Below are 18,451 nucleotides of genomic sequence, written 5' to 3'. Positions count from 1 at the left end.
AACTTGATACACAAGGCCGATTCACGTATATTCTTCAATGTATAATCTTCAAGCCCATCTTGATCGCGGCCCACCTTCCGACTTGGTCAAATTCTGGTGATAACAGGTTCATACTTATGTTTGCTTCAAACAACCTTGCTAGCCCAAGCCTTGTACTGAGAGGGAATGCTTCTCGTGCATCCAAAACCTTGAGCCAAAACTTATGCCAATCGTGTCCACCATAACTACCTACTATGTGGTATTTCTCTACCATTCCAAAGTAAATTGCTTGCGTGCTACCTTTAAAATTTCATTCCTTGTCTTTGCAATATATAGCTCATGGGAAAATAGCTTAAAAACTATTGTGGTAAAGAATATGTCTTATGTATCTTATTTCTTATAAGTTGCTTGTTGAGCGGTAACCATGTTTCTGGGGACACCATCAACTGTTACACTTTTGTTGAATATCATGTGAGTTGCTATGCATGTTCGTCTGAAGTAAGGGTGATTTGCCATGAGTTGAATGGTTTGAGTATGCATATTGTTAGAGAAGAACATTGGGCCGCCAACCAAAGCCATGTATCATGGTGGAAGTTTCAGTTTGGACATTAATCCTCAATCTCTTATGAGAATATTATCTGTTGTTGAATGCTTAAGCATTAAAGAGGAGTCCATTATCTGTTTTCTATGTTGTCCCGGTATGGATGTCCTCAAATTGAGATCTATCAAAAATGAGAAATCAAATGCGATCTATCTCCTTGGATCTTTGTACAGGTGACATAGAGGTAACCCTTTGTGACACTTGGTTGAAACATATGTAATGCAATGATAATCCATGGAAATCCGAGCTAATTAGGACAAGGTGCGAGCACTATTGGTATTCGATGCATGAGGCTTGCAACTTATAGGATGTCTTATGCATAACACATATGAATTATTACTACCGTTGACAAAATTGTTTCCATGTTTTCAAAATAAAAAGCTCTAGCACATGAGTAATCTCTGCTTCCCTCTGCGAAGGGCCTTTCTTTTACTTTATGTTGGGTCAGTTTACGTGCTTCTTTCTATCTTAGAAGCAAACACTTGTGTCAAATGTGTGCATTGATTCCTACATACTTGCTTATTTGCATTCATCATATTACTTTGTGTTGACAATTATCCATGAGATATACATGTTGAAGTTGAAAGCAACTGCTGAAACTTATATCTTCCTTTGTGTTGCTTCAAAACCTTCTATTAAGAATCTATTGCTTTATGAGTTAACTCTTATGCAAGACTTATTGATGCTTGTCTTGAAAGTACTATTCATGAAAAGTTTTTGCTATATGATTCAGTTGTTTAGTCATTATATTTACCATTGCTTGAATCACTTCATTCATCTCATATGCTTTACAATAGTATTGATCAAGATTATGATAGTAGCATGTCACTTCAGAAATTATCCTTGTTATCGTTTACCTACTCGAGGAAGAGTAGGAACTAAGCTTGGGGATGCTTGATACGTCTCAAACGTATCTATAATTTCTTATGTTCCATGCTAGTTTTATGACAATACTCACATGTTTTATATACACTTTATATCATTTTGATGCATTTTCCGGCACTAACCTATTAACAAGATGCCGAAGCGCCAGTTCCTGTTTTCTGCTGTTTTTGGTTTCAGAAATCCTACACACGAAATATTCTCGGAATTGGACGAAACAAAATCCCAGGGTCTTATTTTCCACGGAGCTTTCCAGAAGAACGAAGGAGAGACGGAGTGGGGCCACGAGGTGGCCACCCCACCTGGCGGCGCGGCCAAAGGGGGGGCGCGCCGCCCTATGGGGTGGGCCCCTTGTGCCTCCCCCGACTCTGCCCTTTCGCCTATTTATTCTCTCCGTCGCGAAAACCCTAACACCGAGAGCCACGATACGAGAAAATTTCCAGAGACACCGTCGCCGCCAATCCCATCTCGGGGGATTCTGGAGATCGCCTCCGGCACCCTGCCAGAGAGGGGAATCATCACCGGAGGGCTCTACACCACCATGCCCGCCTCCGGATTGATGCGTGAGTAGTTCATCCTTGGACTATGGGTCCATAGCAGTAGCTAGATGGTTTTCTTCTCCTCTTGTGCTATCATGTTTAGATCTTGTGAGCTGCCTATCATGATCAAGATCATCTATTTGTAATGCTACATGTTGTGTTTGTTGGGATCCGATGAATATGGAATACTATGTCAAGTTGATTATTGATCTATCATATATGTGTTGTTTATGATCTTGCATGCTCTCCGTTGCTAGTAGAGGCTCTAGCCAAGTTGATACTTGTAACTCCAAGAGGGAGTATTTATGCTCGATAGTGGGTTCATGCCTCCATTGAATGCAGGACAGTGACAGAAAGTTCTAAGGTTATGGATGTGCTGTTGCCACTAGGGATAAAACAACAATGCTTTGTCTAAGGATATTTGTATTGTTTACATTACGCACAGTACTTAATGCAATTGTCTGTTGTTTGCAACTTAATACTGGAAGGGGTGCGGATGCTAACCCGAAGGTGGACTTTTTAGGCATAGATGCATGCTGGATAGCGGTCTATGTTCTTTGTTGTAATGCCCTAAGTAAAACTCATAGTAGTCATCATGATATGTATGTGCATTGCTATGCCCTCTCTATTTGTCAATTGCCCAACTGTAATTTGTTCACCCAACATGCTATTTATCTTATTGGAGAGACACCACTAGTGAACTGTGGACCCTGGTCCATTCTTTTACATCTGAAATACAATCTACTGCAATCATTGTTCTCTGCTATTCTTTGCAAACAAACATCATTCTCCACACCATACATTTAATCCTTTGTTTACAGCAAGCCGGTGAGATTGACAACCTCACTGTTAAGTTGGGGCAAAGTATATTGATTGTGTTGTGCAGGTTCCATGTTGGCGCCAGAATCACTGGTGTTGCGCCGCACTACACTCCTCCACCAACAACCTTCACGTGGCCTTCATCTCCTACTGGTTCGATAAACCTTGGTTTTTTACTAAGGGAAAACTTGCTGCTATATTCATCATACCTTCCTCTTGGGGTTCCCAACGGACGAGTGCTTTACCGTCACAAGGAAGCTACCTTCTGGCGCCGTTGCAATCCCTGTAGCACGCTGATGTCTACGCACGCTTCTATTCCTGTAGACAGTGTTGGGCCTCCAAGAGCAGAGGTTTGTAGAACAACAGCAAGTTTCCCTTAAGTGAATCACCCAAGGTTTATCGAACTCAGGGAGGAAGAGGTCAAAGATATCCCTCTCAAGCAACCCTGCAATCACGATACAAGAAGTCTCTTGTGTCCCCAACACACCTAATACACTTGTCAGATGTATAGGTGCACTAGTTCGGCGAAGAGATAGTGAAATACAAGTAATATGGATGAATATGAGTGGTAATAACGGCGCCAGAAAATAGCTTGCTGGTGTGCAGTTGATGGTGGTAATATTGCAGGAAGTAAAGATGCAGCAGAATAGCAAATAAGCGATGATTGCAATATTTGGAAACAAGGCCTAGGGATCATACTTTCACTAGTGGACACTCTCAACATTGATCACATAACTGAATAAATAAATGCTACTTTCTCTACACTCTCTTGTTGGATGACAAACACCATTCATTGTGTAGGGCTACAAGAGCACCTCAATGCCGGAGTTAACAAGCTCCACAACATCCGATGTTCATATTTAAGTAACCTTAGAGTGCATGATAGACCATTGCAATTATACCGAGTACTAACATAGCATGCACACTGTCACCTTCAGACTATGAAAGGGGGAATAGATCGCATCAATACTATCATAGTAGTAATTAACTCCATAATCTACAAGAGATCACAATCATAACCTATGCCAAGTACTACATGATGCACACACTGTCACCGTTACATCATGGAGGAGGAATAGAGTACTTTAATAACATTACTAGAGTAGCACATAGATTAATAGTGATACAAAGCTCATCATATGAATCTCAATCATGTAAGGCAGCTCATGAGATCATTGTATTGAAGTACATGGGAGAGAGATTAACTAAATAGCTACCGGTACAACCCTTAGCCTCGAGGGAGAACTACTCCCTCCTCATCATGGAAGCAGCGATGGCGATGAAGATGGCGGTGATGTCGATGGAGATGACTCCGGGGGCAATTCCCCGTCCCAGCAGGGTGCCGGAACAGAGACTTCTGTCCCCCGAATTGGAGTTTCGCGATGGCGGCGGCGTCCCTGGAGTCTTTCTGGAGTTTCGTCAATCGGTTAGTTCCGGAAAACACATCAAAACGATATAAAGTATGAACAAAACATGTAGGTATTGTCATAAAACAAGCATGGAACATAAGAAATTATGGATACGTTGGAGACGTATCACACGCCATAAGCAGTCGTCATCAACACCGAACGTGTGACCGAGTACGGAGGTGCTGCCCGACTATGGCACCGTCAAGATCTTCTACGCGCTTTTGAAAGCGGAAAATGATCGACTACAGCAACAACGAGATCTAATCTCGTAGGCTTTGCAAATCTTCGAGGGTTAGTCTCATGATCTTCTCGTTGCTACCATCTACTAGATTGGATCTTGGCTTGTTATTCGTTCTTGTGGTAGGAAATTTTTTGTTTTCTATGCTACGAATCCCATCAATATATTGAGGGGAAACCCTTGTTTTGCAGGCACCCATCCATTGTGACAAAAATCCTCTTCCTTGGCAGCCGCCAAGGAGGGGGAAACCTTCTCCACACCAACACCAAGTCCGAATAAGAAGAAGAACGGTTAAGGGGCCGCTGCCCCCAAGGGCAGCCACCTACCTCCAAGCGGCGCGTCGCCGGACGCCGCTGCCTCCTGTGGCCGCCGCCACGGGGATCTTCACCGTCGTCTCCTCCGGTGAAGGCATCAGCACCATCTTCATCATCATCTACATCAGCACCGTCTTCATCTACCCATTGTAATCTCTTGTCAAATGTGATGTGTGTGAGGCAATATATCATTTTCCCATGATATATTGTACATCTATATCTTTGTTTGAGTATTTGCATGTTCATGGAAATTTTAAAATACTTTGTGATGGTTGCATATAAGTATTTTTTATGTTCTATGATGATCTTTTTACTGATATATGAGTGCACACATATGTCGGGAGATGCATAAGGTTGTCACTGTTGCATGTTGATAGGGAGAGGGACAGTAGGAGCTGACAGAAATCTTGTCCTAATTCTTAGATGCATGTTGAGTTAATCATGATTAATCAAAAAGGAGTTTTCATTATGGGGACTTTTAAACTTACAGCGGTGGTTGGACTTTATGTCTTAATAATTCTCTTGTTTGCTCTTAACTAGCCTTGGGATCAATCACTAGGGGTGTATTTGCGCATATCCATGGCTACACCTATTTATGGCTCCTCTTTAGAAGAAACAATAAAAAAACTATCCTTGTGCTTCACTAATTATGACAACCATACAAATGAAGTAGAAATTTGCTAGAACACTTACTCCCTTGAGTTACTACACTTCACTCCAATTCATCTCATTTTACTTTATTGCACTTTACCTGTCTTGCATTTTACTCTTTGCATTTTAATTTCAGCACTTGTAGTTTCATAGTAAAAACCTCTTCACACACACACACACACCCCATATCTCCTAGCTTTGCATATAAAGCCATATAAGTGGGTTATAGGGCTTTATAGAATAGTTAGTTTACCTCCAGCTCCTCGTGGGTTCGGTATTCAAATACTTATCGAACTGTACTTCGGTGATTCCCTACACTTGGGGGCTATCAGGCGCATAATAAGGCTAAGTCAAAGTACACATAGAAGAAATATTGAAGTATTTCAATATGAAATGTCAAGAAAGTGTTCTTGTCGTGTGGAGTTTTAACAAGACTTGTGTGTGTTTGATGCTCAATGACTAAAAACATGTGAGTGATTTTAAATTATGAACGCCATGATATGTATACAATCAAATGGCATGTGCTCTAAAGTGTTACTAGCATATACCAAAGTGATTCATGTAATGATCATTGGACAAAAGTAAGAATATCCCTAATTTCTTTAGAAGAATTGAGGATATAGTTTTGTATGCGGTAGTGACAAACAAATCATTGTAATGTGTTACACCAATACTAGTTTAATCACATATACAAATGAATTTCAATCTCAATTTGGCTAATTTTTTATTGAAAGGTGGTACAATGGGCTAGAAGAAGTTTATGATGTGTTAGATGAGTTAGATGAGTTATAAACATTGTGACGGATTCTTCAAACGAAAGTTGAGTATATTATTGTTTTGACAATGAATAAGGAGGGTGTTGGCGTCAAGGAGTTCTTTTCGAACTTGGTGTAGTTCAAAGAGTGTCAGAAATGCTATATTGTGTGTGACAATAATGGTAATATATTTCAGACCAATTAAATAAGGTTTCACCAGAAGACCAAACATATATAATGCTGGTTCATTTGAAATGAGTGATGCGAGGAGATGCAAATGAATTGCAAAGTACACATCATTCACAGTGTGCTAGATCCGTTGGCTAAAAATTCTTCCATAAGCAAAACCTGGTAAGCACCAGAAGGCCACGATGTTAGATCTTTATTGACACCATGTCCATAGTAAGCCTCTACTACACTAGTCCACTGGTTAATGATGGTTAAGGTTTCCTAACCATAGACACGTGTTTTCAATTAACAATGGTGTCATATCATTAGGAGAATGAGATGATGGACAAGACCTAACTAAGCAAAGCAGTACGATCGTGTCAATTTTTAATTGTTGTTGCTTTCCAATGTCAAATATACCAATCCTTAGACCATGAGATTCCTTTGTACCGGAAGAATACTTTAAAGGCTTCAAATGTGACTTCATAATTGGGTGATCATGAAGGTGTATCTGGGTATGTCAAAAAGTACTTGGTGGGTGCTATGTATCAAGAGTGGAATTTGTCCATCCGTGTAGCGGACATATATACTCAAGGTCCATTCAGGTAATGTACATGCTATATCGCTTGCAAGCATGTGACTAATGAGTTAGCCACAAGTGAATGATGTGTTACAATAGGAGTAAAGAGTACTTCCTAGTAACAAGACTGAACTAGGTATGATGATACTGATGATTGAATCTCGGGAAAGTAAAATATTGCGAGACAAATGGAATGGAATATGGGACTGTCTGAATCCTTATCATCGTGGCTCAAGCGATAAAGATCTTCATTGAATGTGTGTGAATCATTATGGAAATCCAGGCCCCACTATTGATCACTGAATGGAGAAGTGTCTCGATCATGTCCGCATATTATCGAACCCGTAGGTTCACACACTTAACGCTTGATGACGCTAGATTACAAACGACATATTCATGATGGTGAAACCGAAGGTTTATTCGGAGTTCCGTATGGGATCCAGGACATCACGATTAACTTCTGAATGGTCTAGAGTTGAATAAAAACATATGAGAAAGTACTTTTAGGGTTACTGAAAAAGTTTAGGATTTTTTAGTATTGTACCGGAGGTTCTAGAAGGTTCCGAAGGGTACTACAGTGGGACCCACCTGTTCTGGAGCACCCACGTGGATCGAAGGGGGTCACACATTCCCACATGGGCCATGCACAACAGCCCCCCAAGGCCCATTTGGCTGGATCAAGTGGATAGGATCAAATCCCTTCAAAATAGGGGGTTAACTTGGGGGAAAGTTTTCCCCCTTTTTGGCCGACCCTAGCGCTTGGAGGAGGGGCCAAGGCAGCCCCCCTCCCCATGCCTATACAAGAGGGAGGGGAGGGCTGGGCCGCAACATATCATCCATGGTCGCTTCCTCCCTCCTCCTCTCCATAGACGCTTAGCGAAGCTCTGCTAAAATTTCCCCATACCTCCATCACCACCACACCATCGTGCTGCCGGATTTGATCTCATGTACTACTCCCTCTCCCTTTCGATATCAAGGAGAAGGAGTCTTCATCAAGATGTACGTGTGCATAACTTGGAGGCACCGCTCATTGCGGTGCTGATCAGATTGGATCCCAAAGAGAACGACTACATCAACCACGTTGTAAAACGCTTCCCCTTAGCAATATTGATCTCTTTCTATTTGCTTGCATCTTCTTAGATTTGATCTTGTATCATGGATCTTCCTAGATTGAATCTTGGTTTTGCTCGCATCTCGTAGGAATTTTTTCTATGTTGTGAATCCCATCAGAGGTGGTCGTCGTCGCCAGAGGTTGTCACCGTCGCCGGAGAGGAGGTGGTTGCCGTCACTGGAGAGGAGGTGGCTACCATAGCTGGAGGTGGTGGTCGCTGAAGGGGTAAGCTCGGGGTCCCGAGAGGGAGGTAGAGGGTCGGCACCGGAGGGTGGGAGAGATTGGGGTGCCGGAGGGAGGGAGAAGGTGAAGAAATGGAAGAATGGAGAATAAGAGGAGATGAGAAGGCAGAGAGGAGAATGAGGGGAAACTGAGAGAGGAAGGGCACGGGTTTGTTTATATAAGACTAGGTTACTGTCGGCGCACCAGCCTCTTCATACGTTGGCGGGATGTGCAATTTTTCATTTTTCCCTAAAATCTTAGAAAACTACTATTACCTTTTTGCTTTTTAGGAATCCAAAAATTCGTTAAATGGCCATAGGTCGTTGAAATCGGATGTAACTTTTTCTATCAATTCATGCTCATACGAAAAACTTTTTCATCGGACGTCGTATGTGAATTCCAGAGCCGTTTTACCAAAACATGGGGCCATTTTGCAAATTTTGTCCAAATTCATGTTTGTTATTTTTTCTAAAAACTAGAACAAATAAGACATGGACATCTCGAAGCATTTTAATATTTGAATTTTCTATAATTTTCTTCGAAAACAGAAAAGGTGATCCACGAGGAAGGCATGGTTTTCGGAACTCGGACCTTTTTTAGGGTGAAAACATAAGATCTTTGATTGGGAAAAGATAACTCTTTTGCATTGTTATCTTCTTGGAGGTTTTGCTTTTGGAGAATCTCTTTTGTAGGTCGGATATTGTCTTTCATGGTGGTTAGGTTGTTGTTGTTCCAAGTGATCGGCCATCGTGGCATTTTTTTTCTTGCTATGTGCATCCTTGATATCTTTCAGCATCTTGTTGGTGCAGATGATGGATGTGTAATATATTGGTATATTCGTGATATTAATATTCCATTTGCCGTTGAAAAAGAACTCACCAAGGCATAATTAATTGTGAGGTAAGAATTATCGACCCATTTCTCTCATTAACAAACAAGAAAATCTTCAACCCTGGAGATGTTCTGAAGCCATTGATTGAACCATAGAATTGCGATTTATACTCCTTGTTTCCAAAAGAAAAAAATTAGGATGCCCGCGCATGTGGAAGAGCGTGATGAGCCTGGTCTAAAGATGCGAGTGCAACGCTATAATTTTTTGTCAAAGCTGTTTTTTAAATGTTTGATCAAATATATGTAAATGTTGACACTAGTTGATCAATTTGAAATACCCGAAAAAAACTATAGGCATTTTATTTTCTAAAGGAAGGAGTGGTACAACTTAGCATGAAGTAGTACCGTATCAGAATCTCCAATTCCAGCATGAAATTCGAATCTGGCATGCTCGATAAATCGAGCCGCCGGAAGCAAAACGAGCGGCAAAACGAGGCTGAGACAAACGTGCTAACTTTTTCGCGCCCCGCGCCTCAAAATCAACCACCAACGTATGTGATAGAATTGGAAAGAAACATTTTGCGGTACCCGTGGGCGGCAACCGCTCGAACGGTCGGGACGCGCTTCACTCCCACCCCTTCGCCACATATATGAACCCTCTCCCACCGTCGCAGTTGCCACCACTCACCACTACCCTTCATCTACTCTACTGCTTGCTTGTCTTTTCTTGGACGTACGCGTGAACTCCACCTGCGAGTCGCCATGGCCGGAGAGGACTTCGACGTCGACTGTTTCCTCAACCTCGACGCCATGGACGAAGAGATCTCTGTGGAAGCTCTGCTGGAGGCCGCGGACGCGAACGCCCAACTGCAACTAGATCCGGCGACTCTCGGCCAGCCACTTACGGTGCCCAACGCTCAGGTATTTCCCGATGTCCAGGCCACGGCTTCTCTGATTACGCTGCTGCTTTATTCTCAGGTCCCGGCGTCGCCGCCCGTCCATCACCAGCAAGCCCTGCCAGAGTCGTCGTCGGCTTACGGCTTTGACGAGCAGATAATGATGCAGGCACCTATCACCCACGTTAATCACCCCGATGTCCAACAGCATCTCCAGCACCCTCAGGCCCCCGTCCAACACCATCAAATGCTGGTTGGATCGGGCTTTCACGATCAGATGCACATGCCGGCGCCGATCCCTCACTTTCAGACAAATATCCAGGCGGCGCCCTTAGATCAGGTGCCGGAGACGGGCGTACTACTCCAAAACTTTCTAGACGAGTCGACATTGGCGTTAGACATCCACGGCTTCGACGAGGAAATGTTGATGACGGCCTCGGAAGATGAGGAAGAGTTCCCAGACCTTCCGTCTCCTGACAGCTTCCCCATGTATGATATCGACGAGGCGTTCATCAGCGACGAAGTAAACCAAGCCGACGCCAATGTTATCCCATACCATGGCCCCATGGAGGACGAGGAAAGGTTCGTGCCGCTCGCGCCAGGACGACTGCAGTGCGGCGACTGCCGTGTCGTCAGGCAGATCAGGGTCCAAACTGGTAAGTATTATTTCTACCGCTCTTAATATATTACAAGACTGGCCGCAACATTTGTTCATTTCTTGACAATTTTCTACATGTAATTTGGCAGACACAGAAGAAGGGCTCATCCGTCTCCACGGTACCACCAATGGAAGGTTTGAACATGCGATCCTTGATCGCACATACATTGGCAATGACAGTGAGGCTCCTAGGGCCGAACGGCTGTATGTGGAGTAAGTGTCTCACACACATTCATGGTTTACAATTTACTCGTGAACTAATTGTGTCCCTGAGATGGCATACGTACGCACATCAGCAACTCCAATCTCGTATCGTTAATTCGTTATATGTTTTCAGTTTCAGTCGGCGCACAGGCGAGTGGGTGCTCAACTTCATTGCAAACATTATTTGGTCGCTGAAGAACGAGACGGTAGGGGTAGTGGAGGACTCCGACGAACCAGTTAACACGCCTCCAATAGTTAATGACGCATACCAACTAATGGAAATTGCAATGCTGAAGATCATAGACTCCACTCCAGAATATGGTTAGTACATATCCGTGTATATATTTGGAGCACACGAACCATTTGTAAACCAACATTTCCAATTGTTGCATGTGCCGCAGCTCAAATGGCTGGTGCGCTATCTCTGCCTCGGGCTGCTCAGCCAGCGCCGATGCCACCACCACCACCTCTCACCACTCAGCCTGCACCGGCCATGGAAGCCGCATCAGATGCCAATGTCTCGCATAAAATAATAAAGCCTGATATTTTTGAGTCTCGTCCATTTGTTAGAATAGAACAGTCCAGTGACAGTGCTAGGGTTCACTCAACTAGGCAGCAAGAGAGAAGAGAGGAGCAGGAGACACGACAGTACCTGCATGACCTAAAGGAGAAGGCTCAGATGGATTTGGATGTGCAAAAGCAAGCTCTCGCGGTCAAGAGGTTTTGTCGTAAGAAGCAATGGACATATAGGTTGAACCTGGTAAGTACATACATGCAGTTCCTCCGCATATCATATCTTATATATTACTACATTAGTAGTATGACAACATATAAATTCCTTATCTATCATTTGGTTTTCTCTGCAGATTAAGAGGATCAACAAAAAAATCATTAAAATGGAGAAGAGAGCACTTACATACCCGCTGAGTAGACTGCTGAAAATTAGAGATACCTTCGACAAATTAGTCGTTGAGAAAGAAAACCTTGTTGCTCACATCACTACGGCTATGAATAATGAAAGCGGGAACAAAGGAAGCTATAGTGTCGGCAAAAATGACGACGAAGCTGGTCCCTCTAGCACCAAAAAGGTTGGTGTGTTATAATATAATATATGATCACTGTAATTCAAGTACACAGTCCTTAGTCCGATAACTATAAATCTTTCAAAAGTATGATTGAAGGTATTTTCACATGTCGCCCCCCTAATGGTATTAATAAACTTGTTGTCTTTTTGCAGCTTTGAAGATATTGAGCAAAAGATAGGACAAGGACTCAAAACTCTTCCATCACTGACAAGCTTATGGGCAAGGCTGCTGCTATCAGCTTAAAGATACCTATAGTTGATCATATGTTGCTCTCTTTTGGGGTTTGTCCGCTGGATCACCTCGGAGTGGCTGTGGGGCCACTTCTCTTTTGCTACTTCCCGGTCTTTGGTCCCTTGGCGCTATATGAATGAAGCCAGGTTCTCAAGCCTTTTATCTAAAAAAATCATTCAAATATATGGATGATAAGTAAACTTGTATATAGCTCTCTTGTTAAAGATGTAATAATGTAAGCCATTTATACCACTATATCACTATATGAACTTTTACAATGGCCCAAAACAATTGTATGAGCAATTGTCCTCAAGTCTATTATTATGAAATGCCACTCAAGGACACACAAAACAAGTAGAGTGCACTACAAGGCTAGAATATCTTCATAATCTGGTTTATATCTTACTCAATTGTCATGCTTACTGGTTGAGTTTGAAAACATTCTTGGAAGTTGCAACCAATGGCGTTGACCCTATGTGGCGGCAGGTTAAGATGGCATGCATCTTGTATCTACTGCCTTTGAAAGTTCCATGTTAATCTTAGAAAAATTGTTTTAATATTGTCTACATAATATATCAAATCATTTTTGGCGCATCACATTTAATAACAATATTTGGTAGAGGTGTTTATCGCAACAAACCAAACTGAATGGCCTTCTACCAGTAGAACAATTTTGCTTGTATGTATGTCTAATATCTATACCAATCCACGAAAAATGTACAAATAATTAGATTCTTCCAAATATATGCTAATATTGTACAAATTTTACGATGAGACCAACAGATACAACATCAATAAAGTGCCATCTTTTTCGTTACTTACATTACATATTCTAGTTCACCCTTGACAATGACACAACTAGAATATAATGTGTATATATGTATAGGTCTAAAATATTGGAAAAACTCAAAAGCGTACATATCTTCCCTAACTAAAGATATTGCATGTCTAACACTACAATAAGTTTGTCCCTATCTTCAGATTTTTACAAACTTTCGTATGTACTACGAATGAAAATCACTAGATCGTGCAGATTATCTGCACAGAGTTAATGACATGCAATACGGTTTAAATCAAAATATTGTGGACTACATCCATCATGACATTTACACTTGATATGTTGTCGCGTTGTGACATGAGGGGAACTAACTCTTAGCGTGTGATATAAAAATAGTCATGGTTGAGCTGGGCGTCCTTGCGTCAGGACTCAGGAGGCATAGACAATAGTACGTAGACAGAGGCAAGGGGAGCCCGGAAGAAGCTTAGCTGGGCGTCCAATGGACCGCGGAATGCATCCGAGATGGACTCGTCGGGGACAAATCCGCCTCAACCAGGAAGCTTGAAACTGTCAACTCATTAGTCCTCAACCTGGTATAGATTGGGTGTTTTAACCTTGCAAATCGCACATGGGAGGGCTGCTCTATGTTTGTTGCAGACTAGTTGATTCAACTTCTAATGCAGAATATGGCGTGCAACAACAACATGCTACCCACCACCTCCACGTGATCGTCTCACTCGTTTTCTGAGTTTGAACCCTCCCACTTTCTCTAGCACCTCTGGTCCTATTGTAGACTTGTAGACGATTGACTCGATACCATCGACAAAAAAAATCCAGAGATCTGCGTCTAAATGGTGGGACAATTATCATATCACATATCCTGATATATTAACACCATTAATTGCTTTGGATCAGTATGAGGCTGGGCTTCACATTGCCAATGTGTGTCAGCTAGGTACGAGACCAAGTTTCTTGAGGGACTTGATAAAAAAATCTGTATAGCTTGTGGCTTTGACCTTTGACCTTCGACAACTGCAAACATCTGATGGACTAAGCGAAGATGGTGGAAGGCAAACAGAAGGATATCAATGTTCGACAAGATTGTGTGCATCTCTAGATAAAATCATGTTATATAAATGAGAAAATTACAAATAAATCACCACATTTCCGGCTAGGGTTTCAAAAAAAAACATCACTTTACGTTAGGGTCTTCAAAAACCACCACTTCAGTGCTACCACGTAACAAAAAACACTGATTCATCTCTGACGCTAGTTTAATGGCCAAACTGACATGTAGGTCTCACTATCAGGTTGACATGGCAATATGATAATGGTCGGGGGAATATGTTGGATGGGTTCAAATTATGGTGCATTTTTTAATATTTTTGTGGGGAACACTTGTAAGGTATCTTTGTGTCTCAAATCCACATACTTGTATCGTTATATGTTTTCAGTTTCAGTCAGCGCACGGACGAATGGATGCTCAACTTCATTGTAAACATTATTTGATCGCTGAAGAACGAGACGACAAGGGTAGTGGAGGACTCCGACAAACCTGTTAACATGCCTCCAATATTTAATGAAACATACCAGCTAATGGAAATTGCTATGCTAAAGATCATAGACTCCACTCTCGAAAATAGTTAGTACATATCGGTATATATATGTATGGAGCACACAACCCATTTGTAAACCAACCTTTCTAATTGTTTCATGTGCCCTAGTAAATGTTTGTTGTGTTATCTCCGCCTCGGGCTGCTCAGCCGGTGCCGATGCCAACACCACCTCCACTCGCCGCTCAACCTGCACTAGCCATGGAGGCTACAGAAAATGCCGACGTCTCCGCAAAGCCTGATATTTTTGAGTCTCGTATGTTTGATATTGGTAGGGTTCACTCAACTAGGCAGCAAGAGAGAAGGGAGGAGGAGGATGAGACGCGGAAGTATCAACATCAACTAAAGGAGAATGCTCAAATGGAATTAGAAGTGCAAAAGCAAGCCCTCGTGATCAGGAAGTTTTGTCGTAAGAAGCAATGGCCATATAGGTTGAACTTGGTAAGTACATACGTGCAGTTTCTCCGTTGATTATAGCTTATATATTACTACAATAGTAGTATAACAACATATAAATTTTATCTGTCATTTTGTTTTCTCTGCAGATTAAGAGGATCAACAAAAACATTAAAATGGAGAAGAGGGCATTAACATACCCGCTGAGTAGAATGTTGAACACTAGAGATACCTTCGACAGATTTGTTGTTGAGAAAGAAAAGCTTGTTACTCACATCACTACGGCTATGGAGAATGAAGGGTGGAGCAATGGAAACTATCTTGTCAGTAAAAATGATGACGAAGTTGGTCCCTCTAGCACCAAAAAGGTTGATGCACTATAATATATGATCATTGTAACACAGTTGTTACTGAATTATCTCCATGGCTTAAAGCAGGCTTCTCGCGCATGCTACCAACGGTTTACTGCCTACCTCGCCACGTTGGGTTTCCACACCTCTATCACGGACACTTCTGTTGCCTGCCAAAACTCACCGGCGAGCAGCGACGAGCAACACGAAGAGCCGGGAGGCTCCCAGAATTGCTGGTGGGCCCTGGTCCCTCGGGCAACGGCCCGCAAACTCCGGCACACGTCCTGGTTGTTGCGAGGGCGGGCCACCTGACCTATACCTGGTCAGGAAGGTGATGGATTGCTTCGATTAATTTCCTGCATGGCAGACACGTAAACATTAAATCCGAGCCTCGATCGGCTCTCAGGTTACCCTGTGAATCGGCTCAAAGAGCCGATCAACCTATGGTTCGTGTTGGGTCTACGATAACATAGGGATCCTGCTTCATCAAAACCAAGTTAAAACGACCTACGACGGTCTAGGGTTTTCACCGCATAATTGGAACATCTTACGCGTAGTTGAGCCTGGCAGATACGAAAGATAGCAGAAAACTAGTCCTAGAAAAGGCCTAAAAACCAACATAGAGTCGATTCCCGGAACAACTCCTCTAGGATCGGCAAACCGTACCTTACGCACTACTGGATCATTCAACCCGTTTACAAGGCCTAATCATGCGGATATCAAACTAATCCTTGGAGAACAAGGAACGACCATAACAGATCAGATCTACTAAATAAAGACCAAGCAAGCTGCTGGGTGCAAAGGCAGCTAGATATGTAGGGGTAGCCTAACTAAACAAGCATATCAATAGAATATCGATGCTAGCCCCAAAACATCCATGATAACGGTATTGCTCGCCATCAACAAGGCTTCAGCACGAGCAACACAAAACAGCGAATAAACTGGTACTGCCTAGATTGCAAGATGCGATCTAGGCAGCATGACGCTTACCCGGAAGAAACCCTCGAAACAAGGGGTGGAGATGCGCCGAGATTGTGTTTGTTGTGGACGTGATCGTCCTCCTTTCTCAATAACCCTAGGTACATATTTATAGTCCGTGGACTTTCTAACTTTGGAAGAAACCTAACTGTGTACGAACTAAACTCTATCTCTTAATTTTAACTGAAACGTAATCTACCATAATATACAGATACACGGGCAATCTAGCCCAAACTCTCGCAGGAGGCCAATTCAGAAACACTTTATGTGCATATCCTCTAAGCCCATCTCAATCACGGCCCAACTCCCAATATGGCTAAAATCTGGCGATAACACATGCCCCCCTGGTTTTGGCAATAATAATTCCAAAACCACTATGTTTTTCATAGGGTTGCACGTTGCAAAGCAGAACCGCTACAGTGCCCTTCCATCATGATGCCTTGCCTTCTCAACTTCTCTATACTGCACGATTTGACAGTTTTGGCACCGCACCCTCGGAAACCGCCACAGCATTGAATCAACATTCCACTATATCCCCTTTATTTAACCGCATCGAGCAGTTCGCCTCTTCATCCTCTTGCTCCACATTAGCAATCGAACTCCTCTCCTCTGCAACCATGGATTCCTCCTCCTCTGCCTCTTCGGGTCTCTCCTTCCAATCTTCCCCCTCTCGCGAGCCGACGCCGGAGTACGACCCGATAGCGGCGTACGAGGCCCTCGCCCCACTGTGGTGGGACGAGAGGGATTGGGACTTCGCCGCCGGGTCAGAGGATGACGAATCCCTGACCGACGGGGAGGACAACCTCCAGTTCCTCATCGACGGGGAATTGGAGGCAGAGAGTGACGACGATGCCTTCTCCTGGGGCGAGGACCTCTCCTCCGACGAAGAGGGCGAAGCGGAGGACGACACCTCCTCCGACGAGTACCCGCCGGCAAAACGCTTCCGCGCCGGGTCGGAGGATGACGACGACGAAGACGACGAAGAAGCCCCTGCCGGCGGCTTCAACAGCAGCGACGATGACGTCGCCGGCAGCAGTGCCGATGAAAGCATGGACGGCGACGACGAGGGCAGCGACGGCGGCGACAGCGTCGGCCCCTAGACTAGGGACTACTCGAATAGGGCTAGTAGTAGTACATTAGGTAGCAGTTCTTCCTTTTGTGAGCACTCTTTCTTGTAAAAAACCCTCTTTATCAATGAAGAACGCTTTTCTGTCTTAATCTTTCCGATTGTCAAATTAGGTCAACGCACAAAGAGCCGATAGCAACGTATCAGGCTTTTACCATAAACCGCCAGCAAGGCCAGACCCCAAACGGTAACCTGTGACCCTTGTTTAAAAGACCAAACTCAGATCCCCAATTACTCATCGAACAGATTCAACTCGCGGCGACGCGAATCCCAGATCCCCAACCGCGCAGATTCATCTCCGCCAGCAAAACAGATGGCGGAATCGTCCAACGCCAACGCAACAGTCCCTGGCCTTAAGGTAATCCTTAACTGCCCCTCGCCATCCGAGCATAGTGTTAGAATTAATAAGAAACACCTGAATTAATGCCTTATTCACCATTAATTTTAGGTATCAGACATTCTATTGCCGCATCCTTCTCTTCCAAACTCTCTTTTTCTTGGCCCCCGGACTATCGAGAGTCCTGCCCATCTGATTTCTTGCGAGGCCAATAGGATTCCCTTCATGAACCAGAACTTAGATCTAACTTCTTGGGCCGACTGCTTACGAGCCTGGCCTAACCCTCCTGAAGATTGGATTTCTTGGTATAGTAGAGTATCAAAAACTCACCAATCCAAATGGGAAACCACAGGAATAGCCGATGCTCTGTCCTTATCATTGTCTCCCCTTGAGAAGCATGAAAATCTTCTAAAAACCATCGGCTACTACTGATCTGATGCCCTAAACTGCTTCATGTTTGGCCACGGCCCCATGACACCAACTCTGCTAGATGTGGTGATGATCACTAGCCTAGACATCACATCCCCCAGCCCCTCTGCTTTTATGCTACCAAGGGTTCCTTTCAAACTCTCTTCCAAAACAGAGTGCACAAACTGGGGTGCTTACCTTCGACGCCACATGAAAAATAAAGGCCCTGTAACAGAGAAAGAGCACACGGCTTTCCTGAATTTTTGGTTGGAACACTTTATATTCTGTGGCC

The 18,451-nt window shown here is 43.4% G+C and overlaps 1 protein-coding gene across 2 annotated transcripts; it reads left to right on the top strand.

Annotated features, from left to right (window-relative positions):
* The first annotated feature begins 9,793 nt into the window (after positions 1–9,793).
* Positions 9,794–12,464, top strand: LOC127321387 (uncharacterized). Of its 2 annotated transcripts, XM_051351144.1 has the most exons (7): positions 9,794–10,005; positions 10,078–10,651; positions 10,743–10,866; positions 10,991–11,178; positions 11,259–11,617; positions 11,724–11,945; positions 12,095–12,464. In XM_051351144.1, the coding sequence occupies exons 1-7, from the start codon at positions 9,862–9,864 to the stop codon at positions 12,098–12,100; spliced, it is 1,617 nt and encodes a 538-aa protein (XP_051207104.1). In that variant the 5' UTR covers positions 9,794–9,861; the 3' UTR covers positions 12,101–12,464. The 2 variants fall into 2 exon arrangements, with proteins under 2 accessions (XP_051207104.1, XP_051206627.1); XM_051350667.1 differs by having other exon boundaries at positions 9,794–10,651.
* Positions 12,465–18,451: the final 5,987 nt, after the last annotated feature.

This window comes from Lolium perenne, chromosome 1, assembly GCF_019359855.2.
Source record: "Lolium perenne isolate Kyuss_39 chromosome 1, Kyuss_2.0, whole genome shotgun sequence".
In the NCBI taxonomy this organism is placed as follows: Eukaryota; Viridiplantae; Streptophyta; class Magnoliopsida; order Poales; family Poaceae; genus Lolium; species Lolium perenne.
This window is presented reverse-complemented; position numbering and strand designations above follow the sequence as displayed.